General features: G+C 53.4%; 1 protein-coding gene across 3 annotated transcripts in view; it reads left to right on the forward strand.

The window, feature by feature from the left end:
* PTPRU (protein tyrosine phosphatase receptor type U) overlaps window positions 1-27,007 on the forward strand; it is a 271,696-nt gene that overhangs the window by 133,629 nt on the left and 111,060 nt on the right. For all 3 annotated transcript variants that reach the window (XM_006112017.4, XM_006112018.4, XM_006112020.4), the window contains exon 8: window positions 12,314-12,622. In XM_006112017.4, the coding sequence (XP_006112079.2) occupies window positions 12,314-12,622 (309 nt within the window). The remainder of the gene's footprint in view (window positions 1-12,313; window positions 12,623-27,007) is intronic.

Consider the following 27,007-nt stretch of genomic DNA (forward strand, 5'->3'; position numbering starts at 1 on the left):
GTCGATAGGCGCTGCGGGGCCGTCACCGTCAGCAACGGGCCCGTGACAGCCGGCAAGCTCCCCACTGAGCCGCTGCTTTCCCTCGCTGGCTGTGTGAAGAGGGGTTATTGTGTGCCAGTGGGGCAGCCGCCCTTTCTCCGGGCCTGGGCCCCATCAGATCCCACAGGCGTGGCAGGAGAGAGCTGGGTCGGGCTGCAGGCAGTGGGCAGGTGAATCGTTAGCGGTGCTTCGCTCTCGCTCAGGAGCTGCCGCCGTGGGTCTGTGCGGGCAGGCACGGAGCTGGGCGTGCTCGGTTTGTAGGGTCGCAACACTCCACACTGAAAGTAGTGACCAAGCATGATCAAAGCAGGTTCTGCAGCTAACGGGGCTGTAGTGTTGCACTAGAAGCCCGGGACCTTGCGGTGGCTGTAGATCCCGTGGCCCCGTGGTTTGGAAGGGCTGCTCTCAAACTGTCTCCCGTATCACAGTGGTATTGCTCCAGCCTCTGTTCCCTCTGCCCTTCCTATTTGACATGGCATTGATCTCCACTCCCTGCTCCAAACTGGCTTCTCTGTGGATGCTGAAGCAGCTGCCGCGTTCCACCCCAGAGGTAGCTGCATTCCCAGGACAGGTTCCTATTCCTCTGTCATTCGCTAGCCACCTCTTGGCAGCACCTGGAACCATTAGCCCAAGCCGCAGGTAGGAAATGGGCTTCTCCGAGACCCCTCTACCCCAGAGTCACTTCTAGGAAAGGGCAGCATGGACCAGCATGAGGCTGGAGCGCTTACCCCTCCTTTACCTAAGGCAGCCCTGGAGCAACGGGAGATTCCCACCGTGGCTGCGTGCCACCGGCCATGGCTGACACACCCTGCCTGGGACCGCCAGTGTGTAATACGGCTGTAATAGCACAGGCAGCTGCGGGCTGGCACTAACTGTATGGCTGTATTTGGCAATGGTAATGCCTGCAGACATCCTTGGGAGCTGATCTCTTGCTACACCACTTGCAGAATCCGCCGGCCGTGGCCTGGGGCGCCAGGCTGTCTGTTTTCCACTGATCATTTGAATACGCTGCAGTGAAAAGGAGACTGGAGCTCAGAGCTGGCTTTGCACCGCTGTGTTCGGCGCCTCTCCTGACGGGCAGGGCTAAGGGTGGCAGGCTGGTCGCGGGGGCTCGTGCCCAGTGGAGCAGAAGCTTGTTCCCAATGTGAGATACGAATCACAGAGTCCTCTTCATGCCTCCCTGGACCCCTCAGCCCCTCTCTCTTCCCCCATGTGCGGCTGGTGCATATTGTACCAGCTCAGTTTCTTGCTCTGGGCTGATGCATAGAGGTGACCAGAGGACAGCTGCCTGTGAGCCTGTTCACCATGTGGGACATGTCCCTCCGCCCCGTCTCCAAAGGACAGGGGTTGTTACCGATGGCAGAAGCAGCCCCCTTGTCCGTCTGCCAGCTGCACCATCCTCCTTTAAAACTGCCGGTACCACTGCTGGGCCTGGACCCTTTTTTCTTTCTCAGGAGGAGCTGAGCCACCAGTGGAGGCTCTCCCAGCCCTGGGATTGGATGATTCTCTCTGTTCACCTCCCAGACAAACGGGAAATGCAACATCTGCTGTCCCAGAGGTGCTCAAGGCCTGTGCTCTCAGGGCGATGTTCTCCCTCTCCCCCGGTCAGGACATGGAGCGACGTCTTTCCTCCCTTGCTACCTCTGCCTTGGGTCTGACAGGAGATTTAACAGGACAGGCCAGGAGTTGTCCTGATCATCCCTTATTGGCCCTGAATCATTTCTACTGTCATCTCACCCTCCAACCAGCTCCCTGCCCTTTCCTGACCCCTTAACCCAGAAGCAGGGCAGGGCCTGGCCTGGCATCTTAATCCTGGAGCCTTGCGTCTCATGGCTTTTTGGGATGGGCCCCGCCTCAGGATGTTTCTGCTGAGAAGCTGCACAAAGCATCCTTAAAACGAGCAGATAGGATCCATCAGGAAATGCTCCTCAGCCAGACGGACACAGCAGAGACGTGAGTCTCCCGCATTCCGGGCTGTCCTTTTCCGCTCCGAACGCCTGGGCTTTGCCTCCGTTCTCTCCAAGGCACCGAACGGCTCTTGAAGGCCTAATCAAGCCGTTCCCACCAGTAAGAAGCTTACACCTCACTGCGACCTGACCCTGGAGCTTTCTGCACCCCGAGCGCCTCCTGTCCAGCCGCCCGCTGCGTGCCGGGTCGCTCGCTGAGCAGTGGGACTTGCATTCTTTGTGGCCATGGCAAAGGGGGGGTAGCTCGGGGCCCCAATGGCGGATCTGCCGCACTCTGTGTTCTATAACCAGGGGAGTGGGGAAACCTACAGCCCAGGGCTGGACGTGGCCCCTGACTTACCCAGATCCAACCCCAGAGGCTCAGGGCTCCCACCCAGCATTGGGGAGCCAGTGCTGGCGCTCCAGCCCTGTGGCCCCCCCACAGTCCTCCTTGCAGGGCTGGAGCACCAGTGCCAGCTCCCCGCTGCGGAGGGGGGTGGGAGGTGGGGGTGGGGGGGGAAGAGCCTTGCACTCCAGAGTCAGGCAAGCCCAGGGATGGATCCAATCCATAGGCTCTACCTGGTGGGGGAAGGAAGCGGATCCGCATGCTGCCCCTCCTCCTCCTGGCACTGCCTGGAGGCTTTTCCCTTGCCTCTATGATTGGCCATAATCGTGGACAATAGGAGCAGCAGGGGGGCGGTGCCTGGGGAGTGGCAGGGGACACGGGGCGGTGCCTGGGGAGTGGCAGGGGACACAGAGCCATGTGTGTCCCCAGGTAGCTGTGCCTGGTAAGTGCTGCCCCCATCACCAGGCCCTGCACCTCCCACCCACCTCTTGCACCCTCCTGCCCAGATCCCCCCACTTCCAGCCCACTCCTGCCTCCCACCTAGCCCTCCCATCCCCAGCCTGCTCCTGCACCCGTCCTGCCCAGACCCCTCCCTTTGCTCCTGTACTCTACCTCCAGCTCAGACCACCCTCACCCAGACAACGCACCTGCACTCTCACCCAGACCCCTCACCTCCAATCCCTGCGCCACTCCTGCACCCTCCCACGCGCCCAGACCCCAAGCCCACCTCCCAGCAGCCCTCTCCCATTTTTGGCCCCAGAGCCTAGAGAGCCCCACAAAATCTACAGTCCTGTGTCCCCGTGCACCCGTGTGCGAGAGGAATGTGGGGAGTGAGGCGGCCTGGCGTGGCGTCAGCGAGAGTTGGTTTTTTTCTTTGCTTCTCTCTTGTGTGTGGCCCTCGACTGATTCTTCTGTGGGTCAGTGACCCTAACCCAAAAAAGGTTTCCCACCCCCGTTCTATAGCGACTTCATCTGAAATTCACCCCCAAGGCAGTACAGGCAGTCCCCGGGTTACATGGATCCGACTTACATCAGATCCCTACTTACAAATGGGGTGAGGCAACCCGGCACTAGCTGCTTCCCCCCAGCAGACCAGGGAGACACGGAGTGGCTTTTCTCAGCAGACACTTCATCTTGAGAATAAAGGACTGAGGGAAGTGAGGTGTGGGAGAATAAAACTGAGCTCTGGAAAAATGTTTGGCTAGAGTTTCCCCTACAATATGTACCAGTTCTGACTTACATACAAATTCAACGTAAGAACAAACCTACAGTCCCTATCTTGTATGTAACCCGGGGACTGCCTGTATTGGCATTGCACATAGCCCAGCCAGTCCACCTGCCTGGGTTACTTCCGAAGAGACCCTCATCTGAGGAGGAGAGGAGATTCACTCTTCGACGTGCCGCCTGCGCTCCCCTCCTGCGTGTAAGAGACAGAATCCGAAGATCGCCCAGGCTGTTTCTTGCCATAGCCAGGCCAAGCTGGTCTCTGGGGGAATGTCTACACTGCAGAGTTTTTCCGAAAAAACTTCACTTACGTCCACACTGCAATCGCGTTCTTTCGAAAAAAATCGAAAGAGCAGAGGGGTTTTTCCGACAGTGGTAAAGCTCGTTCTAGAAGCCCTCTCCCGAAAGAGCTCTCTTGCAAAAAGGTGCATGTGGATGGGGCAGAGGAAAAAGCCCAGGTGCCCTGGTGGCCACTTCGTCCATAGCAATCACAGCTACATGCGAGAGAGCGTCCAGTCAGTGTGGACGCTCTCTGTCGAAAAAGCAGATCGCTGCTCTGATGCTCTTTGCCAAGAGGCACGCAGTCCAGACGTAGCCCGAGTGGCGCTCAGACTGGACCCTGCTCCACGAGTTGTCGCATCCTCCTCTCCCTCGTGGCAAGGGGCTCATCCACAGGAGAACAAGCAGCTTCGTCGGCATTGCTTCCAGACGGGCGACTGGCACTGGTGGGGCAGCTACATGAATTTCCATCCACACACTTATGGGACGTTCTGCTTTAGTGCAGACACCGCCTCTGATGTGTCCTTTAGGAAAGTGCCTCTGCTGCCCGCTTGTTCCTCCCGCGGCCCTCCCCCGCGGTACACACCGGGATCAGCCGTCCAAAAGAACAGTTACTTGTTTAGTTAGTGGAGGTTCTTCAAAGTGTTTGGCCCCTGCCTGTATTCTGCAACCCACCCTCCTTCCACTCTAGGGATGTAAAATTGCGATTATTTGGCTAATCAAATAGTCGATGCAATTTGCATCAGTCGATAAGGGCGCTTCTGCCTTTGAAAGTGTAGCTATAAGCTCCACTTCAAAGGCGAAAGCGCTGCGGGAGCACGGGGCCCCGTGCTCCCCGCGGCGTTTCAAAGCGGCAGTGCCAAATAGAGCCCAGGGTCAGCTGGGGCTACTGCTTTGAAATGCCACATGCAGCCCAGGCCAGCTGGGGAGTGCTGCATGGAGCCCGAGTTCTGGCTCCACCTGGTGCTGCCACTTTGAAGCACCCCCTCCTCTTTCCCCTGCCTTACTGCCTCTTTCTGATAGAGGCAGCAAGCGGGAGGGGGGAAGCGACCAATCGACTAGTTGCTCACATCCTTATTCCACTCTACTTTGGATCTTTAGGGTTGGCAGTAGAGAAGGAACTGGAGAGGCAGTCTGCTCCCCTTTATTCTCTCAGTTAGAAACATAGCAAGGGTACTCGTGTGCACTGCTTGCACGCACCCTCGGATCCGGGTGCATGGAGTGCCTGCATATGCACAGAGAATACACAGAGGGACCACGCATCTGAAAGACCCTCCAGGGACTGTAAGATACGTAGCTTTGTCTTTCTGTGCTCTGCATGCAGGAATGATTCAGCCAGAGAAATGAAAGCAGAAAAGAGTCAAGTTTGCTGATGATGCCTTCAGCTTTTTTCAAAACCCCTGCACCACGAGTGACAGCAAGCGTTTTCCCGAGCTCTGCCTGTGCAGTCAGCCAGAGAGAGCTAGTGTCTATATTTGTGCTGTGCTGTCTGGTGCCTCCTAGCTGAGTGGCAATGGACAAAAGCTCTGCTCCCTCCGCAGGAGAAAGGAGCCCAGCAGGCCTGGGACGCGGATCCCGGAGGCATGGGCACAGAGCTGTAACGGAGGTGAATGGCAATGTAACAGCAATGCTTCGCACTGCCCTGGCCTCTTGCCGCACTCCCCGCACACCCACTGTCACTTTGCTGGGAGACAGGACAACGGTCTGTCATCCTGTTCCCTCGCAGCATGGCAGCGCCGGGTGACAGGATGACTCAGACATCAATGTCCCCGTGAACGGTCTCGGCTTGTTTCACCTGCAGCTCTCTTCTGGGGGTGGTTTTCATTTCGCCAGCGCCTGTGCAGGGCTGTGGTGACCCTGCCTGTAAATCAGCCAGGGTGACCTTGGTGTCAGAGCTCTGATAGGATGAATCTGGGCTGGGAGTTCGCTTGGCTTGGGAACCTGCCAAGTCTCGATATTGAGACATCGAGAGCAAAAGTCTTCCGGTGGCAGGGCAGTGCCATTCTCTCGATGCAAACACACGGGCTAGGGAAGATGCAGCAGCTGCTGCAGGTTGGCAGCTCCTGAACTTGGCTCGGTCTTGGGAGTTCCTTTCACCTGAGCTGATCTATGGGGCTCAGCCCCACCCCACCCAGTGCCTTCATCTGGGCACTGTATCTCAGTGCGGGTGTGTCTGTCTGTCCCTGGCCTCGCTGGGGAATGGAAGATGTGTTATGGAGGCCCTGAACTTTTCCTTCTGTCTCATTCTTCAGTGATGGAATGGGAGGCCTGAACCTTATTTGTGCTGCTCTGCTCACTCGCTGTAGGGCCCATCTCTATGGTTAGTGCCGGATAAAGTGGCCTTAGTGTACATGAAAATCAGGCCCATCCTGAAATCCTCGATTTCTTGCTGTTCAACAAGGAACAGTTGAATTGTTGGCGATTATTTTTGTGGTGTTTGTCTAGAAAAGACGATCACAAACCTCACCCCGTTTGGCAATTGAGTCCCTAGCATCTCGCTCGGGTTCTGTTTCACCTGCAGCTGCACAACACCACGTTCCCACAAACTCCCAGTGCTAATTCACATGGCTGCTATGGCTCCTCAAAAGCGGCAGGAGTTGCAGGAGAATGGAGAACAGGCAAAGCATCTCAGATGGGAAATACAGCAGATCAACAATCAAATATAATATGAACAAATAGTACATGAGCACCTCATTAAATGCTGCGTTGTAGGGCAGATGCGCTGAGGGGCAGAGTTAAGGTTATGGGGTCAGCCTTAAATTTTGTATCATCTGCTCTTGAGAGTTTAATTTGCAATCTCCACCATAAACATATTTCCTGGCCCCCTGCTTTTGCCACCTACTGTTCTGTGTGTTACACATCTCCCTTTTGTGCTGACCCATAGAAGATAAGAGCCAGGTCCAGTGCCAAATGGCAGGACTAGCTTCAAGTTATAGAAGTGCCTGTTCTTAAGAGTCCGTGGTTCGATTCCCAGAGGTGAACAGGCTGCTGGCCTTCATGCACATGCCTCTGAATAGGGCTCATTACTTACTAAGGAGGGGTGCACAACTTATTGAAAACTCATGCTTAGAGAGAGGCCCTGAGCAGTTTGCTGCCGAAGAGGGAGGACGTACCACGTGAGGCCCCACTGGTGTCTGTCTTGAGTCCAATGCTATTCAATCTTTTCACAAACAACTTGGATGGTGGAGTGGAGAACATGCTTATAAAAGGTGCAGATGCCATCAAGCTGGGAGGGGCGCAGGCACTTTGGAAGACAGGATTAGAATTCAACATGATCGCCATGAGGTGAAGGGTTGGTCCGAAATGAATAAGATCAGCTCACTAAAGAACAGTGCAAAGTAGTATATTTAGGGGGAGAAATATCAACTGCACAGCATCAAAACGGGGAATGGCTGGCGAGCTGATAGCACAGCTGCAAAGGAGCTGGGGCTTACAGGCGATCACAAATTGAGTATGAGCCAACAATGCGCTACAGCTGCCAAAAAGACAAATGTCACTCTGGGGTCTATCAACTGGAGGGTCACGTGAAAGACACGGGAGCCATTTTTTTCTCGGCTTGGCGCTGGCGAGGCCTCAGCTGGAGCACTGTCACTCGACACCACACTTGAAGAAGGATGTGGATAAATTTAGAACAGCAGTTCTCAACCTGGGGTACATTTACCCCTGGTGCTACACAGGGATCATTCCTTACGGTCCCCTTTGTAACACCCTTCTACGTATTTGAACAGTTTCAGGTCCCCCCTCAGCCCCTTTTCTTTTGACTTCACATGCCCAATTCTTTCAACTTTTCCTCAGAGGTCAGGGTTTCTGCTGCTCTCCTCTGGATTCTCTAACTCAGTGGCGCTGAACCATTCCAAGCTCCTGTACCCCTTTCCGGAGGGCACATCTACACAGCAGGGCTAAAGTCGAATTAAGCTCCGCAGCTTCAATTGCGTAACTTAAGTTGAAATAGCTTAATTCCGCTTTTGCTGCTGTCTGCACAGCAGGAAGTCGAAGGAAGAGCACTGCAAACATGAGCTGCAGCAAAAAGTCCTCCAGCTTCACATTATTTTGAAATAAAGGCTTGTAGTATAGACGCGCACTATGGTATTTCGGAATAACGTCAGTTCCGAAATAATGCTGCTGTGTAGTTGTACCCGTAGAGATTTGCCTAATTTTACACCAGGCTACATAAAAAGCTCTAGTGAAGTCAGTACCAACTAAGATGTCATACACTGACTGGTTTATATTGCTCTATTTATTACTATACACGGATATGTAAGGACAATATTTATATTCCAATTGATTTATTTTATAATTATATGATCAAAATGAGAAGTCAGCCATTTTTTAGCCAGGGTGCTGTGACACTTTTTTGTTTTTATATCTGGTTTTGGAAGCAAGTCTTTTTAAGCGAGGTGAAACTTGGGACGATGCAAGTCAATTCCCACTCCGGAAAGAGGTGCAGGAGCCTGGAATGGTTCAGCGCCACTGAGTTAGAGAATCCAGAGGAGAGCAGCAGAAACCCTGACCTCTGAGGAAAAGCTGAAAGAATTGGGCATGTGAAGTCAAAAGAAAAGGGGCTGAGGGGGGACCTGAAACTGTTCAAATATGTAGAAGTGTGTTGCAAAGGGGACCGTAAGGAATCAGCCGAGGTTACAGCAAGGGAGATTTAGGCTGGAAAATCTTTCCGACTCTGAGGATGGTGATGCTGTGGGACAGGTTCCCTAGGGAGGTTGCGGAATCCTTGTCTTGGTGATTAAGAAGGGGTTGGACAAGCTCCTGTCAGACATGGTCTAGCCGCACTTAATCCTGCCTCAGCACTGGGGGCGGGACGAGGTGTCCTCGCGAGGAGCCTGCCAGACTGACGTTTCTCCGGTGACTGCGCGGAGTCGATTTGTCGTGTGGAGATCGCTCACAGCAACTGACAGTGTTTGCGGGCTCCCGCGGTGAGCGGTGAATGAGTCACTGCCTCGGCGAGTGACGATGGGGATAACACACTTCCATGCAATGCTATTTATCATTCCTATTAATGGCCCTCTGGGGCGGTGACTCACCTGCTCCCTATCGGGCTCCACCTGTGTGGCTGTCTCTGGCACTACAGGCATGGGTTGGTCCTTGCTCGCCCCAGTTACCACGCCCCCCCCCCCCCGCTCCCCTCTCAATGGGGGAAGAAGCTGCTACCCCATGGAGCCTTTGCTGTTGTGGGAATGATCCTGGGGTGGCCTTAGTGAGGCCTCCCCCCAAGAAAGCCAGGCAGAGCAGGGATTCACTGGCGCCGTTCAGAGGCCCTGCACGTCAGGAGACCCTGGGCCCACGCCCCGGGGAGGTGGCAAAGCTCAGCTCATCCAGACAACGCAGCCTCTGTGGGCCCCTCCCACGCCGCTCGGGTTCATTCACCACTGCAGAGAGCTGGCAGTGTCGGAGCCGGGCTCTTGACGATTGAGCTCCAGAGAGCAGTTTTCAACCGAGACGGGTTCAGTAAGATCACTCTGGGTCAGACTGCCGCTTGGCTGACCAGGCAGCTGCGGTACCGACAGACTCCTGGCCCCACGCTGGCTGAGTCCTGGCTCTGGCAGTCAGACAGCTGGGTGGGAGGTAAATCCAGGTGCCTGTGGTGATCCACCAGCAACCCTGCAGTTCCCGGGCATTGGGAGCTGCAGTGCTGGAGAGGACCCACAGTCCCACCCACCCTGCCCAGAGGTGGGCTGCTCGGGCTTCCCTTACCAGTGCAAAGACCCCCTCTGGAGCAGCTGTGGGAACTACCAGCTGCACAGCCAGGGGGCTGAGAGGCACTTGGGCCTGTCTAGCCGGCCACTGCCCAGCCCTGGGACTACGCTGCTCCAGCAAATCTCGCCTCACACATGCCCTGGGAGCGTCACCTGGCGGGCGAGACACACACCTGAGTTCTCACTCCCCTAAGGGTCCTGGATCATCCTGTTACCTCTGCCCATCGGGCTCTTCCATGGCTCCTGCAGACAGAGCCTGCAGCTTGCCCCAGGAGGGGGGAAGGAGCGGGGACAAGCAGTGATGTCTTGGTTCTTATGCCTTCCCTAGTCTATACGCAGCCCGTCCCCTTTAAAAGTCTCCCTGCCTTTTCCAGGAAATCATTTCTCCAGCTGAATTCCTCCTGCAGACTCCGATTTCCCTTGCAGGACAGGTGGGATTTTGAAGGGACTTGTCTCTGGCCATAGAGACATATTTGGTTTCATGCCTTGCACACAGCTGGCACAGCAATGCCCATACATGGGCTGTACATTTAGAACCACAAGGGTGGCTTGGAATATCCTTGTGCAGCGCCCCGAGCGGGAGCTGGTGTGCCAGGCCGAGCCTGTTCTTCCGGGCGAGGCTGGGAGGTTTGTGCTGAGCCTGGGCTCCGTGTGCCTGACGGGACGGTGCAGTGTGGGCTGCAGAATGAGCTCAGGACTCATCGGCTGTGTCTAGACTGGCCAGTTTTTCCGGAAAATCAGCCGCTTTTCCGGAAAAACTTGCCAGCTGTCTACACTGGCCGCTTGAATTTCCACAAAAGCACTGACTTCCTACTGTAAGAAATCAGTGCTTCTTGCGGAAATACTATTCTGCTCCCGTTCAGGCAAAAGTCCTTTTGTGCAAAACTTTTGCGCAAAAGGGCCAGTGTAGACAGCTCAGATTTGTTTTGCGCAAAAAAGCCCCAATCGCGAAAATGGCCATCAGGGCTTTTTTGCGGAAAAGCGCGTCTGGATTGGCACAGATGCTTTTCCGCAAAAAGCCCCCAAGAGCCTTCATGAGACCATGACCCCAGAAGAAAGGAGGGAGCACCCCTCCTCCCAGGGGTCACGCCCTCTGCAGTGGGATTGTGGGGGAAAGGAGATAGGGAGCACCCTCGAATGCCTGCCATAATATGGCTGAGGGGCAGGCAATGGGTGCACCTTCAGAAAGCTTTGGCATCTGCTTGGGCTGGGCAGCTGGCTCTCTCCAGCCTGGGGCAGTGCACTGGGATCCTCTAGTGGGAACTGGCTCTCTTGAGTGAACTCTGGTGGCCTTCAAAGAGCATCCTGGTCCTGCTGGGGTTTTGACACTTCTTCTGGTACGGAAGTGCCAGAGCAGACAAAGGCTGCTTAGCTGCCTTTCTTGGGCACCCTCCATTGGAGGATCAAGGAATCGGGAGATGGGAAAGACTAAACACAAGGGAGGAGGAGGAGCATCCCCAAATTTCTGATGAGGAAACTCAAAGGTGAAGAGCCCTGCCCTCGGGCACACACGTTTTCTTTCTTTCTTTCTTTCTTTCTTTCTTTCTTTCTTTCTTTCTTTCTTTCTTTCTTTCTTTCTTTCTTTCTTTCTTTCTTTCTTTCTTTCTTTCTTTCTTTCTTTCTTTCTTTCTTTCTTTCTTTCTTTCTTTCTTTCTTTCTTTCTTCTAAATTACTCCCCATCATATTGTATGTATAGTTGGGATTATTTTTTCCAATGAGCATTACTCTACGGCTGTGTCTACACTGGCATGATTTTCCAGAAATGCTTAAAACGGAACAGTTTTCCGTTATAAGTATTTCTGGAAAAAGAGCGTCTACATTGGCAGGATGCTTTTCCGGAAAAGCCCTTTTTCCGGAAAAGCATCCGTGGCCAATGTAGACGCGGTTTTCCGGAAAAAAGCCCCGATCGCCATTTTCGCGATCGGGGCTTTTTTGCAGAAAAGACTACTGTGCTGTCTACGCTGGCCTTTTCCGGAACAGTTTTCCGGAAAAAAGACTTTTGCCCGAGCGGGAGCAGCATAGTTTTTCCAGAAAAGCAGCTGATTTCTTACAGTAGATCGTCAGTGCTTTTCCGGAAATTCAAGGGGCCAGTGTAGACAGCTCGCAGCTTATTCTGGAAAAGCGGCTGATTTTCCAGAATAAGTGGCCCAGTGTAGACACAGCCGTATACATTTATCAACATTACATTTCATTTGCCACTTTGTTGCTCAGTCACTTAGTTTGGTGCTTTTTGAAGCTCTTCAGTTTGCTTTGGTCTTTGGTATCATCTGCACATTTTGCCACCTCACTGTTTACCCCTTTCTCTAAATCATTTATAAATAAGTTGAACGGGATTGGTCCCAGGACAAACCCTTGGGGAACCACACTAGTTACCTCTCTCCACTCTGAAACTGACCATTTGTTCCTACTCTTTGTTTCCTGTCTTTTAACGAGTTGTCATTCCATGAAAGGACCTTCCCTCTTATCCCATGACTACTTTCAGTGGCTCATCCAGGCCCTGATAGCCTTTTACACCACTCTGGTAGGGTGCAGAGACCTTAAATGGGTGTATGTTGTATTTACACCGACTTTAGCTCCTTTAGGCTGCCCGGAGGAGCTTTAACGGTATCCCAGTGCTGCTGCTCCTGCAGAGCCCCCTGCTTTGCTAGACTTGGGTCTCTCCTGAGGAAGTGGGCTGCACTGTGGTCAGTCATTTTCCTTGTGCCCTACCCCAGATTTAGCCCTGATGGGTGGTTTTTCTTGTGTCATCTCTCGCTCTCTCTCTCTGGCAGAGCCCATGAGGGCCCCCAAGGGCCTGGCCTTCTCTGAAATCCAGTCCAGGCAGCTGACGCTGCAGTGGGAGCCACTGGGCTACAACCTAACGCGCTGCCATACCTACGTGGTCTCGCTCTGCTACCGCTACTTCGTGGGCACCAGCCACAACCAGACCTTCCGGGAGTGCGTGAAGATGGAGCACAGCACCCATCGCTACACCATCAAGAACCTGCTGCCCTACAAGAACGTGCACGTGAAGCTCATCCTCTCCAACCCTGAGGGGCGCAAGGAAGGGAAGGAGATGATATTCCAGACGGACGAGGATGGTAAGTGCCAGCTGCCAGTGCAGCACCAGGTCTCGGGATGCCTGGGGCAGGGCGGGGGGGCACCCAGAGAGGCTGCAGAGAAGTCTTTGCATAGCTCCCGTGTGTGGCAGAGGGTCTCCGCCAGCAGGGAGTGAGGTGACGGGGACAATCCAGTGGATGGGCACTGGGCTCTGTGATGTGTGCTCTGTGGGCTCACAGGCTGGAGCAGCTGTTGCGAGGTTGAGGGGTGTGCAGGGTGGCCCTGTTTTGTACCCCCAGCACATTGCCTGGACTTCGGCTCTCCATGCCCATCTGTCAGCCGATGGTCAGGGCAGTGCATGTGTGTGTTACACCCGAGTCTTCAACTGCTGAGACACAAGGCCCCGTCGCAGTGGGCAGTCTAGGTGAGACTGACGGGCGCCCTGAGAAGAGTTTAATGTCTGTGACTTTACTGCTAGGACCGGGGTCCCGTCGCAGAGGGCAGCCAACAGGCTGACAGATGCCCCAGAGTTTATAGGAAGAGCTTATTACATCTCAGATTTCAGCTGCTAAGATACAGGATCCCTTCGCAGCGGGCAGTCTAGGGAAGACTGAGAGATGCCCCAACGGATCGGTCACCTGGGAGTGACACGATCCAAAACTCTCAAGCTCTTCCTATACCTGTCCCTTATGACCGGCTGAAGTTCTTTTAAATTGTGCTTGGTTCTGTTACGGCAACTGAAGGAGTCAGGTTAAAGCTTAAACAGTTACTATTTTATTGTTACAGGGTAAACTTAGCTGTTAAATGCTACTACTGTGTTACAGATAACACAGCCACTACAAAGGACAGGACAGAAATTACACTAATAAGTCACTTACAGGTACCATGAAACCCTTTTGTTTCTCTGAGTTCTTATTAAATGCATGCAAAATAGACACCTGGCAGGTATATATTCTCACCCCTGCGTTCCAGACTTGGCGTGGCCAGTGTCTTTCTCTCAATCCCTCGGGACGAAGTAGGGCGAGGCTGGGCGTCCCACAGACCTAGAGAGACAATCAATACCTGCCAGCAGGTGTAGGTGATTGGAGCTCAGATGGGGTGAGCTACTAAACCCCTCTTTATACCCCTTGGGTCACGTAGGCTTCTTCCTGGTCTCAAGTGGCCAATTAGGAAAAATGGCTTTGAATGCCAAGTTTCCCACGAAGGGTGCAAAGCATAATTCACACCTGGGAAAATGCAGACAATAGGCACCTCTGGTATGTGATGGACGAAGATTCCTCTCCTGGGACAGTGCAGGCGTGTCAATTACTGGTACTAACCATCAGGGCGGCGGGAGGCCCTGGGTCGTCAGCTAGCCCATTTACTGTCTGGTTTCTGTTTATGGTAGAGTCAGGGACAGGCAGCACACCTGCATTCCCAGGGCATCAAAGGCTGACTGCCTTTCTCTTGCTCTCTGGGGCGGGGGGGGGAACAAGATGGGGTTCATGTCTGGCTACACCATCCTGGCAGTGAGGGGAGGTGACGGCCTCGTCTCCTTGCCTCACCAGCCGTGAGTTCCCATGTTCCATCTCTTTCCCGGCACGGAGTGCGTGCTTGTCTCTGAGCAGAATCCCCCTGTGGCGGGGGAACGGGGTTCACCCAGGCGATGCAGCCATGGGAATAAATCTCTGCACTTCGGGGATTCAGCCCGCAGCTGTGGCGTTCCACCCCCCCCCCCCCCCCCCCCCCGCCCTAGCCTGAGCTCTAACCCTTTTGGGGGGCCTGATAAATTGTACAGCCAGTGGCGTGACCACACGTCTGCCCCTTGGAAACGTATTCGGGAGGCCAAATAACCAGCGTCCGACAGGTTTATTGCTCTAAGCCAATAGCAATAGAGTGCAGGAGAGAGGTGCTGTGAGGTACCGGTCCCTGGTGCATCCCTCAGCACCTGCTTGCAGCTAAGAGGTGCTGGCTGTGTCAGCAGGAACTCGATTTACCCAGTCGGCTTCCTACCTTGTTTTTCTGGCACCGTGGCCCATCCCCTCTCTCTGCATTCTGGGTACCAAGAGGCTTGCAGGCACCTGCTGGGTCTGTCCCGGGGTATAACAACCATATGCCTCTCCTTTTCTATGGGTACATTCCCGGGCTGGCCTGGGAGGGTCACTCCCTTCCTCTCGCTAGGGCTGTATAATCATGTGTCCTAAGCCTATTTTCCTCCCTACCTTAGCCAAAGCTCACTTGGGCGAAGGCCCGGCAGGGTGTCACGGGACAGGTAGCCTAGAGAGCAGGGTTACAGTCGAGCTATTCTCCAAATTCAGCTGTATGACTGCTGCAGTGTTTGTGCTTAGTGCTGTCTGTGCTTCATGCACACTAGCATGCGTGTGGTATGGCTAATGCCTGTTATTAATGTACCAGAGATGTGCTAGACAGCTCATACTGCTCAGCAGGACTCGCACAGGCCCGTGACCACTGGCTCAAGCAGACTGCTCCTCCTCGTCTCCCAGCTCTGCCGCTCTTCCCTCAGCCGTCCCTCCCACTCTGCAGTCGGAGGCTAGGTGGGGTCGCTCCGTGCTGGGCGGACAGTGGCCCTGGCCAGTCCGGTTTGCGTCAGGTCTCTGGTTCTGCTCTGAGGGGGAGGCAGAGGTGTGCGGCTAGGTAAAAAGTGCTGGGCATGAAGGGCACACGATGGGGCCCAATCCTGCACTCCAGCGAGGGCTGCGGAGCGAGCACCAAGTTATTCGTTGGCTAGCAGGGATGAGGTCTGTGTGCCGCACTGCCGGGAGCAGGGCTGTGTCTAGCTCCCCGCACGCCCGCCCTCCCCCCACCTCCCATCATGGAGGGCTCTGCTTTGTAGAGCAGGGGGCTGCATCGCACTTGCCCTGACTTGTGCCCAGTTGGAGGTTCCACCTGCCCTTCTTGTAACAACCTTGTGCATGGGCTTAGGGCTGGCAGGACCAAGACAGGCACCCATCTGCCAGGTGGCGGTTTCAGTTCCCCATCAGAATTTCACATTGTGTCCTGGTTCCCATTTGCCAGTCAGATTGTCCTCAGCACCAAGTGTTCTCGCTTTGTTCATCTTGGTAGGGAAGCCTAAGAGAAGCAACAGTAATGAACATACTTAATACCTTGCCCCTTTCGCCTCCGGATCACAAACACTGGTTAACTAAGCCTCCGCGCAGTAGCTACTAGCAGCAAGGAAGAGCCAGAGGTCAGCCTGCCGCGGGTATCGGCTGTGTTTCGCCAGCTGGGTTTGTGCCCACAATAAGAGCACAGGCCCGCAGCTTCGCAGTCTGAACGAGCCCTCGCTCCTCGTCGGACGACATGTGCCCGTGGTCTGGCTCCTTGTGGAAAGTGTCATTCCCAAACTCTCTCCTGACTTCCCTGGCCCTGGCCTAAGAGCCTGACCCTGAGGCTCACGGCTCAGTGCTGCCGTTCTGCAGCACTCCCCAGGGGGCCGTGTTCTCTGAGAAGGGGCCAGGTCATACTCATCTCCCTCCCTTGCTGGGAGCCGATGTGACACTCACTGCTCCGGCCCGCGCCGGCTGTCTGCAGTGTTACTACAACGCTGGGCCTGAGCCATCTCGGCCCCACTCACCTGGGCTGTCTTACGGCTAGCCCAGCTCTGCACCAGGCTCGGCAGTCTCTTCCCCTCTCCCTCGTTCTTCGGAGCTGAGAGTTCTCATTCAGGGCAGCAATCATGGGGTGGCTGCCTCTTGTCTCAAAGGGTCTGTCTACACTACAGCACCAGTTCGAACTAACTTAATTTGAATTAGTTAATTCGAACTAAGCTAATTCGAACTAGTGCATCTAGACCTAAAAACTAGTTCGAATTAGCATTTTGCTAATTGGAACTAGCATGTCCACATTGAGTGGACCCTGAACTGAAGTTAAGGCTGACCGGAAGCAGTGCCGGCAGGGCATCAGATTAGGACTTAGAGTGTGGGCTGCTGCCTCAGGCTAGCCGAGGGCTGTGCTTAAAGGGACCCGACCCCCACCCCGGACAGACAGTTCTGAGGGTTCCCCGCTTGCTTGTCTACCTCGATGAGGGACAGCAAAGCAGTCCTGACTTGGAGTGCCCTGAGTGCCCGCACTCGGCACATCGCAGCACTCGGCCATCAGCCCGGCTGCTCTTGCCTCAGGCTGCCATCCAGGGGGGTCAATTGGGGGGCTGGAGGAGAGCTTCCACCCCGAGGAGCCTGCAGAGCCACCCCAGTCCTCCCCATCCGGGGCTCGTACCCCATTCCTCCCTCACCTCCTTCCACTTACCAGGGCAAGCTGGGGAGGGCTAGCCTCCCACTAGTTCGAATTAAGTGGCTACACAGCCCTTAATTCAAACTACTTAATTCGAACTAGGCGTTAGTCCTCCTAGAATGAGGTTTACCTAGTTCGAATTAAGTTCGAACTAGCGGTTTGCCTGTGTAGCACCTATGAAAGTTAATTCGAACTAACGGCTGTTAGTTGGAATTAACTTTGAAGTGTAGACAGACCCAAAGTGCCTTGGGGCCTGAAAACCGAAACTTCCTTGGGACAAGAGGCCCGGCCATCAACTGGACATCCCTGAGGCTGCATCGCTGGCCCACCCTGCCTGTGCTAAACAATTGTTCCTGGGCCCCGGGAAAGTCCCCATTCTCATGCTGGTGCTTGGCTAGAGGGATGGTTCTCAGCATTTACTCGACAATAGAGATGGAAAAACCCTCTTCCCTGTAGGTCATCTAGGTCAGCGGTTCTCAACCATCCTCCCTGCGATCCCCTCCCTGCTCCCATACCCAGCAGCTAGATGGGTTCCTATGATCTGGGTAATCCCAGGTCTCCTGACTACGGCAGTATTGACCTCAGTGGGAATTTTGCCGTTTTAGGGGCCAGAAGTTAGCTGTGGCCGCTTCCATACATTCTCCAGTGAGTTGTCCAGTTGTGTTTTCAGCATCCCAAGAGCCTGGGCTCCTGCCACGTCTCTGCCCTGCAGCTTAATCGAGCAGGAAGTGTTTGCTGGCGTTCGGTGTACGGCTCCCTTCTCTCGCCCTCTATGCCGAGCGGCCTGGCCCTACAAAGTGAATGTTGAGCTCTGAGGAGCTAGATAATGTGACATGAAATACAAGACAGACAGAATGGTCTTCTAATGAAGTGAAACTGGAAACATATGTCAGGAGCCAGACACAGGAGATGTTCTGTGTCCCATGGGAGTCACTAATGACTCATTATGCTTATAGGATACCAGCTCCTTTCTCCATATCTAATTATCAGCCCCCACGTGCTGGAATGACACAGACAGCTGGAAGTGCTGCGTCTGGGAATGTGCCACCTGCTGGGCCTGCAGTGATGGTGGCCTTGGTTGCATGATGCAGGTGTGGAGTGTGGGCTTAAGAGGGCGAGGTGTAAAGAGTTGAGTAGGGCAGAGGCTGCCAGAGAAAGCCACGTGGTGGTGTTGAGGATGCTACAGGGCAGCCCCCTACGTATGGTCACTGGATGCTCGCTAGACCCTGGCTGCAGGGGAGCAGCAGGAGCAAGGACTCCAAGGGGAGAAGCTCATTAACAGTAAGGATCATGCTTAAATCCCTGTGGCAGACACACCCCTGGCCCTGACATGCGCGTCCTCACCTTGTTTGCCTCTAATGGAGCAGGCGCACGAGGTCTTGAGACTGGAGAGGTTTCATCCACTCCCAGTGGTGCCTAAGAGCTTTACAGACCCTGCTGGGAGCTGCACCAGGACTGCGGGGATGGGGGCCTCTGCCCTGAGCCCAAGGCTCTGCCCTGACTCCGGCATGCCCCATACTCCCAGCCCCCTGCCCTGAGCTGGACACTCAGGAGTGACTCCTGCAAAGAACAGCCCTGGACAAAGTGGAGTGTCTGGGCTGCCCAGCCTGAGGGGCAGGAGAAGGCTCAGCCAGGCATGACAAGCTTTGGGGCGTGCCTCTGAACCTGGAGCTCTTCAGGTTGGCCCGTCAGTGGCAATTAAGTCACCTGAGCAAGAACAGAATGCGAGACCTAAAATGTGCCGGCTGGAGAGCCCGACTGTCTCCCGTCCTTCACAAGTGTCCTTCCATGCACCACCCGCTCAGGTGTGTCTCTGCGTCCAAGTGACCGCCTGAGGCCCACTCTGCAACGTATTTGTGAGTCTGTGCGTCCGTCTGTTCAAGAACTCCTGAACACTGAGAGTAGCACAACCAAATTTGCTGTGCAGCTTTCCCTCATCATAACTTAAAACAAGGTCAGGTTTGGTTGTGCCGTCCCGGTTGGTTGTCCCAGTGGTCTGCGCCTGGAATACGATTCTTTCTCGTAAAATGGGAAGGGAGGGGACTGCTAGCAGGGACTGTTCTACTGAGAGGGGTGGACACACTGGTAAGAGAGTGGCTGGCTGGGAACAGGGTTATGGATGTTGCTGGCCACTGTTCCCCTCCGGCCAGCTGGGCAGCGCGGATCCCACTTCTCTGGCCAGTTCCAAGGAGCCGTTGTTCCCACCCCCTGTCCTGAGACCCCCCCCCCCCCCCCCACACACCTAACCTCCTGCTCTGACTCTTGCACCCTCAAATTTCTGCACTGAGCCCCCATCCCCTCCCCTGAGCCCCTCCATACCTCCCAACCCCTGCCCTGACTCCAGAGCCCCTCCCCACACAACCCTGACTACTACACCCCCACGCTGCTAGCCCCCTGCCCTGAGTCCCTGCTGTCCCCCAACCCTGAGTTCTGCATCCCCCACACCCTCAGCCCTCTGCCCTGAGCCCAAGGCTCTGCCCCGACTCCCGCATGCCCCATACTCCCAGCCCCCTGCTCTGAGCACCTTCATTAGGACCCGGGCAAGCCTGGGTTAATGTGCTTGCTCATCTACATATTGTCGAAATGTCTGTCTGTCCATCCATCTGTGAGTCTGTCTGTTCAAGAACTCCTCCTAAAGGGGAAGCACCAGGGCCACCAACAGAGCACGCTGCTTCCTCTTGTCCTGCCTTAGAGCAAGGTCAGGCTTTGGCTGTGCCAAGGACCCGGGAAGTGTTGGGCTGGGACCGTTTGCCATACCATGAAAGGGAGGGGGAAGAGAGCGGAGGGATGGAAGGGAGGGGCACAGAGAGAAGGGACGCGATACTAAGAGTGGCCACTGGGGCAGGGAACTCGGGGGAGCTATATGCGGAGTGGCTACCGGGGGCAGATGCACCACCAAGAGAGCAGCCAGCAGGGCTAGGGCTCCGCCATCTTGCCTGCCACCAGTACGGCGCCCCCTGCCCCACACCCCTCTCCTCCCCGGACCTTGGCCACAGCACCGGGGCGCGGGGGGGGGGGGGGGGGAGGAGGAGGAATGGTGGGGAGACAGAAAGCCCATGCTGGTCGAGGGGCAGGGAGAGAGAAAAGGCCTCTGGCAGCTGGGCCGGGGGAGGAGACTGAAGGCCCCTGATAGTTGGGCAGCGGGCGGAGAGGGGGAGAAAGCCCTGCTGGATAGGACCCACCACCAAGGGCCCCTCCTCAGCCCCAACCCTCGCACACACACCCACCCCTCCAGACTCCTGCCCTGCCCCCCCATCCCCAAAGCTCTGCCCTGACTCCTGCACCCTCCACGCTGCTAGCCCCTGCCCTGAAGGATGCAGGCTACGCCGGGAAAATTGTCTAGTCTAACATAGGCAAGAGCAGGACGGGTACTGCTGTAGTCGTAAGGAAACGAGCTGCTCAGCCTGTAGCCTGAGCCCAGGAGTTTACAACTGCCAGTTACAAGATAATTAATCTCTGAGATATGGTTACGTTTCAAGTATTAGCAATTAACCTGGAAGAACCGGTAATTACTAAGGACAGTATTAGTGGGTTTAATTTGCATACTGAGGGAGCCCTGTGCATCAACTCTGACTCCGTGGAAAGTGTATCTGATCGAATGTCTAGGAAGCTTAGCAAGGAAAACAAAATGGCAGAGGCTATTGAAACATTTGGTTCCTAGGCATTTTCAAAATCCACTCTTAATCCACACCCTAATGTGCTGCAGGGCCGGAAATCCTTCTAGCCCAAGGCTAGGATGAGTGGAGCAGGCAGAGGTCTTCTAAATGAGCAGTGATTTTGTTGAAACACAATTGTGTGATTTTAACAATTTTAAACAAAAATGTGAATATTTTACCAATATATTTATATTTGTTTTATGGCAGCCAACCTTCCAAGATTGTCAGTGTAAAATACAAATGCTCCGGCTTTGCTAGCTGAAGGGTGAATTATCTTTGGTTTTCAACAAGGAGCACAAAACTTTTCATAAGAAATTTTGGAGGTAAAAGCAATGTTGTTGACATTTTCCATAGAGGAAAAAGCTTTTCCTGACCCGCTCTATTGGCAAGTCTCACATTTGAACGTAGGCAGAACATGAGCCATCTTCCGACATACACAAATGTTTGAGCACTGGTAATGAGCAAAACAGCTGGAAAGCGGCTTTTCTTTTCAGCCTACTGCATCCACTCCATTAGGGCTGGAAGAATGAGTCATCAAGAGGTGATGATACAGTGTAACCCAGCAAAATAAAACCTCAGCATCACAGATACAGGCCTCCCACAGCATCTGATCTAGTTGCTGTCCTAGAAGGGTCTATGTGCTAGTGACCAGCCTTTGAATGATGGAAGCATCTTTGCCCAGGGCCCCGGAATACTGGCTGTCGGGAGCAGGTGTTGCAGTGTAAAAGCAATCCCCTCCACTTTGGAGCTCCCCACAGTTCGTGGCTGTCATTATGTCTATGATGGTGTGGTCCCAACTCAGGTTGGTGCTAGGGCCCTGGCCAAAGAGCTTCCGTCTAAGGATATTTCTACACCACACAGCAATTTTGGGATAAACTCCAGTATTCCAAAATAGCTACCCCGTGTTGACACAAGCCACCCGCTATTTTGAGATATTTTTCCAAATAACAGGCACGCTATTTCCCCATCTGGGTAAACCTCACTGCATGAGGGATAAGGCATGGCTCGGAATGGTGCATTCTTTTGGAATGTGGTGCTATTTCGAGATAGATTTTGCGTCGCACAAATTTTGAGTTTAGGGTGCTGTTCAGACACCCAGAGTGGGCAAAGGAAATTTCATCCCACTGAGTGGGGATGGGTGGGAGATGCTGAGGCACGGAGACAGTGGCTTGCACAAAACAACTGTGTCAGAGCTGGGACTGGAACACAGCTCTCTTGCGCCTTACTTCAGTGCCCTGCCGAGAAGAGTAGCCTTTCTTCCTGCACTCGACCATACAGCTACCATCCCGAGCCTCCTTCTGGACCTCCCGATGTTGCTGCACCCACGTCTGCATTCCCAGCTGTTTGTTTTACAGCTGGAATTGTGCCAGCTGTTTTTACCATGCTGTGATTGTTCCAGCTGTTTTCTTGTGCTGTAATACAGTAGCTCCAGCTGCTTTCTTGGTGTACTGTAATCACTCCAGCTGCTTTTCACCAGACATGGCTTAACCAGGCTCTTTTTTTCTTCCCCCCTGGAGTCAGACTTGATACAGTCTTGCCCTTTCAAGGGATCAATAAATCTCTGTATGAGCGAGGATGTACATTGTACACGTGTATTTGTCTCAGTTACGTATTTTTCCTATTTATCTAAATTGGCTACTGATTGTACATTAAATTTGGTTCCTGTCTTTAACACTAATATCTGGTGCAAACAAATTCATATTTTTGGAGGGTTTGTTATGCTTTTTCACATTAAAATCCTATCAGAAAGAGGCTTGCAAGCGCAACTCTATTCTGGGAAGCGTTTGTGTTAAAAACAGCCCCTTCTTAGTCAGCAATCTGTCCCCTGCATGTATCCAAAGTCAAATCTGTGGACTTTAGTGTCTGAGCTAAGTCTTTGCTGCTTTTTGTTCCTGTGTGCACTGGAGAGCCAGCTCAGGCTTGGGTGAGTGAGCTGGATTCTGTTCTAGTTAATATATCATCGTTGGGTTTGTTAAGTACATTCCAGTTACAGTCACGCTGAAAATGATGGGCCAGATTTCTTCCTGCTGGGGGAATTTTTTTTAGCTACGTTACACGGATGTCACTGAGAGCAGAATTTATCCCCAGAGATGTGCTATTGCTAGCAATGCTCCATGAGAAGAAAGAACCCCCGCTTGGCTCTGATCCCTGCAGAGGTTTGTAGGGCTGGCACTCGGACATATGTAGAGGGGCAGCATGAGCCAGTGGTAGGGCACAAGATTGGGGCTGTATTCCTGCCTCTGCCAAAGACCTGCCCAGTGGCCTCAGGTAAATCACGTCATCCCTCTTCGCATCTGTTTCCTCTTGTGTCTTTAGACTGCAATCTCTTTGGGTCAGGGACTGTCTGGTAGTACGGCTATGTCTACACAGTAAAAGCAGAGGTCTTCCCAATATCGGTTATCTAACCCACATTAAAAGAACAATGCAGACATGGCAACTGGGCTTTTCACTTTGGTTCTCAGTTGGAGTTACAGCCTCAAGAGAGATCTAGAATAGAACTTGAGGCACTAACTTGAGTTAAAATCCGTATCTTCACTGCTAGCATAACCGGAGTTAGCTAACCTGAAGAAAGACCATGCCCTTTTCTGCAGTGTAGATGTAGTGTAAGTGTCTGATGGAGGATAGCACAATGACATTCATTAGGGTTTCTAGTCAGTACCACAGTCCTAATAACAGAGTAATAATCATGTAAACGGGGCACATCTGATCCGGAGAGCTTCAGATTCCATAACCTTGAGCCACATGACACTTTTCACAGAGTCACTTTCCCAAATAAGCATCATTTTATAAACTTGTAAAACCAGTAGCTGGAAAGAGTTGATTTTATTTCCCTCCCTCTGTATCTATCCTGCCTTCCATGTCCAAGAGCAAGGCAGGGTTCTTATTAAACAAATCAGCTGGAAATCTGTAACGAGCAAGCGCCAGTGCAATTAACGATTGTAGTGAAGGTTTGTGAATAATAGGACTCTTGATTGTGTTTTATTTCGCCTTTTTTTGATGCGAAGCAAACTTCATTTGCATATCCCTGTTTGTGTCACCACGGAAGGGTGGATGTTCCTCGATGAGTCACTGGAAAAGAAATTGCCAGGTACCGAATGGAAAAGAACGAAGCTTTTTTCTGTTGCGGCTGAGGTGAAAATGCCATTGGGAAGGAGGCAGGAGGGTCATTTTTCTTTATAAAAAACAGTTGCCTCCTCTTCCCGTAGCAGTCTGAGAGATGCCCAGAACCCCCTGCTCTTGAGGCACTGTGGGATGGCTGCCCAGATTTTCCCAGAAGGCGCTGGTAGAAACATGGCTATGCAGCATGGGACAGTGGGTGCAGGTGCACACACAGTGTTGACTTGGGTAAGCCCCTCTGTGAACACAAATTCGCTGCGTTTCTTGTGGTCCATCCAGAGTGCTGTGATCTGACTGCAACAACACAATTGTATTTGGAGTGGGGACATGGCCTAGATTACCTGGGCATCAAATTTGGCCCATCAGGATATACTGGAATCCAGGATCCCCCTGTTTCGTGCCATGGAACATCAGTAGCTTCCACTCTGTCCAATGAGAGCGGGTCATGCCCAGCAAGGAGGGAGAACAGAGCCTCTGGCTGAATGACTCAGTCCTCCTAGAGGTGCAGAGTTCCAAATAGTTCACCGTACATGGGATGAGACTACAAAACCAAAACAAAACTGGGGTCCCAGCTGCTCTGCAATGACAGCAACCACCTAGGGCAGTTGAGTAAGCAGAGCTCTTGTGTGTTGTTATCCCAGGTCAACCTTTTGCCTGTTCCCGCTCATATGCATTGCATAGTGTTTCCCTTGATTTTTGCCTTCTGCACCAGAGGCAGCCGCATTGCAGTGTTAATCTGTGTAATGACTGGCACTGAGATCCTTACAGAGGTAGAGTAATGCATTGGCACAGTATTTGTTACCTCCTGTATTGACTGGCCTGCTAGAAGATAACAACCTACTACTACTGCTGGTCAACAGAACTCCTCCCGACCCCCAGCTCAGACCCTGCCTGCAGTCTGTGCAAAAGGACTCAGGTGGGTAGTTTGGATTCAGTCTGAACATGGGACTGTTTGGATCTGGGGGGTTGGGTCACACTCCCTTCTCAGGTACAACGCAAAGGGGAAATGTCCCCCAGCCTCTGAAATGGTGCAAACTGAGGGGCAGCACTGAGCCAGTTATTATCTCACAGGAATTGTATTTCCCCATCTCTTCTGGAGCTCGTATTCCTGCGTGTGCTCTGGGGGCTCAGACCTGTAATGGTCCAGCCCATGAAAGGGGAAGGAAGGATTCCCTTTTAAGATGCCTCCTGGAAGCTAAAAAAAGTGACCCCTTTCTACTGTACACGCACATCCTCTGACAGTACACTTGGCCCTTCCTCCCGCAGCTGTCTGTCTCAGCCTGAAACCTGCTGCAAATTGGGGCAAACTTTGCAAAGTCTGTTTTACAAGGCATACATTGTTTGAACCAGCCCTCCCCCCCATCTCATTTATCCCCTTCCCACAGAGATCAGGGGCACAGAGAGAGGCAGCACCACTCTGCTTCATCCCCTGTTCTAGGGCTGTTCTAGGACCGCCTGTGAGGAGACATCTCCGTTGCGAGACAGGGCTCATTACCCGGCAGAGTGCCGATGGCCAGGGATCAGCGCCAGGTGGGAGGGAGGTTTCCAGAGGCTGAGGGTACGGCCGTCAGTGCCTCTCGCATGCGCTGGCAGGGAGATCTGAGCCTGCAAGTCCAGTCCCCTTCTTCCCCGTCTCTTTTCTGGGAGTACTTGGGGGGCGGGGGGGGTCTACAAGAGGGAGCAGATGGTCCATTGATCGTCAGCTTGTTCATTAAGTGCCAGTGTGCACCCAATTCGCTGCCTTCAGCGGGCTGGAGATACTTTATCACGTCTATACAACTGGAGGTTTGGTCTCAGCATGGATTTTGGTGACTTGAGAGGAATCCTTGAAATGAGGCTATAATGGCATTGAGGGGGAATTTTGATTTCACCCTACACACACAGATACATGTATACACACGACTGTGCATAGACAGGCATGTGCACACATCTACATATTTACACACACAGCCATACAACTGCAAATATGGACATGCACACGCTGAAATACATGCAAGCACATCCACACATATATGTGAATGCCTCCCTCCCCTCCCCACAGGCATGGACACACGTATACAATTACACATCCACACAACACACACTCAGAGTGTCACATACACACATGTTCATGCACATCTCCTACCTGCTCACAGAGATGTGTGCACAGGTGCTCATGCTCACGGACACACGTGATCCCATACATCCCTGGAACTAGCTCGAGCTGAAGTGCTCCAAGCATTTTCCCCTCGACGATCATAAACTAGTAGAGTAATTAACGATGCGCCGCTTAGGAGAGCAAATCATTTTGTACTTGAGAAGAGGCTGTTGTGAGCGTGTGTATGTTGCTTTTCTTAAAGTGCTTAGGGAGGGTGAAGAAAAGGCTCTTCAAAGGATTCAGTTTTGGCACAGCACAAGCCTGACTCCTCCTCCATTCCTGCGGAGTGAAAGCCTCTTCAGGACACAGTTGATAGAAGAATAAGACTCTTTTCCACCCTCCGTGCTCCTCACATGTTGGCCACAGGCTGCACACACCAAGGACATCGCTAGAGTGCAGTTAAGCTGCATGTCAGCCATGGGCATAGTGACACGTTACTAAGTTGGCACCACGAGGGCAGAATGCCTCTTGCCTCTTGAGACTTGACTTCCAAATCTCATACTGGCCACATGTGACGTAAGCTTGCCCCCCTCCTCTAGGCTCCCTAGTTCTAGCTGAATGATTGAGTTACCTGCCTTGGGAAAACACTGCACTGATTCTGCTATGTCTGTGCAGATATAAACCCCGGATCAGAACAGCTGCTGGTGCTGCAGGCCAGGGTTGAAGGGCATCAGCAGAGATACCGTGTAGGGATGTGAATGACTAGTTGACTAGTCAATCGTCCGATAAGCAAATGTTTACTGGATAGTCGACAGGCTAGTTGACTAGTCTCTTCCCACCCCCCTTGCTGCCTCTATCGGGGGGAGAGGAGGGGATGCTTCAAAGCGGCAGCGCCGTGTGGAGCCGAGGGCCACACCTCAGGCTCCACACGGCGCTGCTGCTTTGAAATGCTGCGTGCAGCTCAGGAGTTCCCAGCTGGCCAGGGCTGCACTCAGGGTTTCAAAGCAGCAGCGGCGCATGGAGCCCAGGGTCACTGCCGCTTTGAAACGCTGCGGGGAGCAGGGGGTCAGTGGGGGATTGCTTGAGTCCCCCACCAGCCCTGTGCTGCCTGCAGCACTTTCGCCTTTGCGTGTAGCGACAGCTCCAGGGCTGTTGCTATGCTTCAAAGGCAGAGGCGGCTTTATCGACTAATCAGATAGTGTAAATTGCATCAACTATTCGATTAGCCAGTTAATCAAAATTTTACACTCCTAGTGCTGTGTGTGTGTGGCCCCCGGGACTGGAATAGCTGGAGAGGTGGGTGAGGCATCAGCAAAGCTGTGAGCAGACTCTGGACTGGGATTGAG

This window comes from Pelodiscus sinensis, chromosome 25 (assembly GCF_049634645.1).
Source record: "Pelodiscus sinensis isolate JC-2024 chromosome 25, ASM4963464v1, whole genome shotgun sequence".
Classification (NCBI taxonomy): Eukaryota; Metazoa; Chordata; order Testudines; family Trionychidae; genus Pelodiscus; species Pelodiscus sinensis.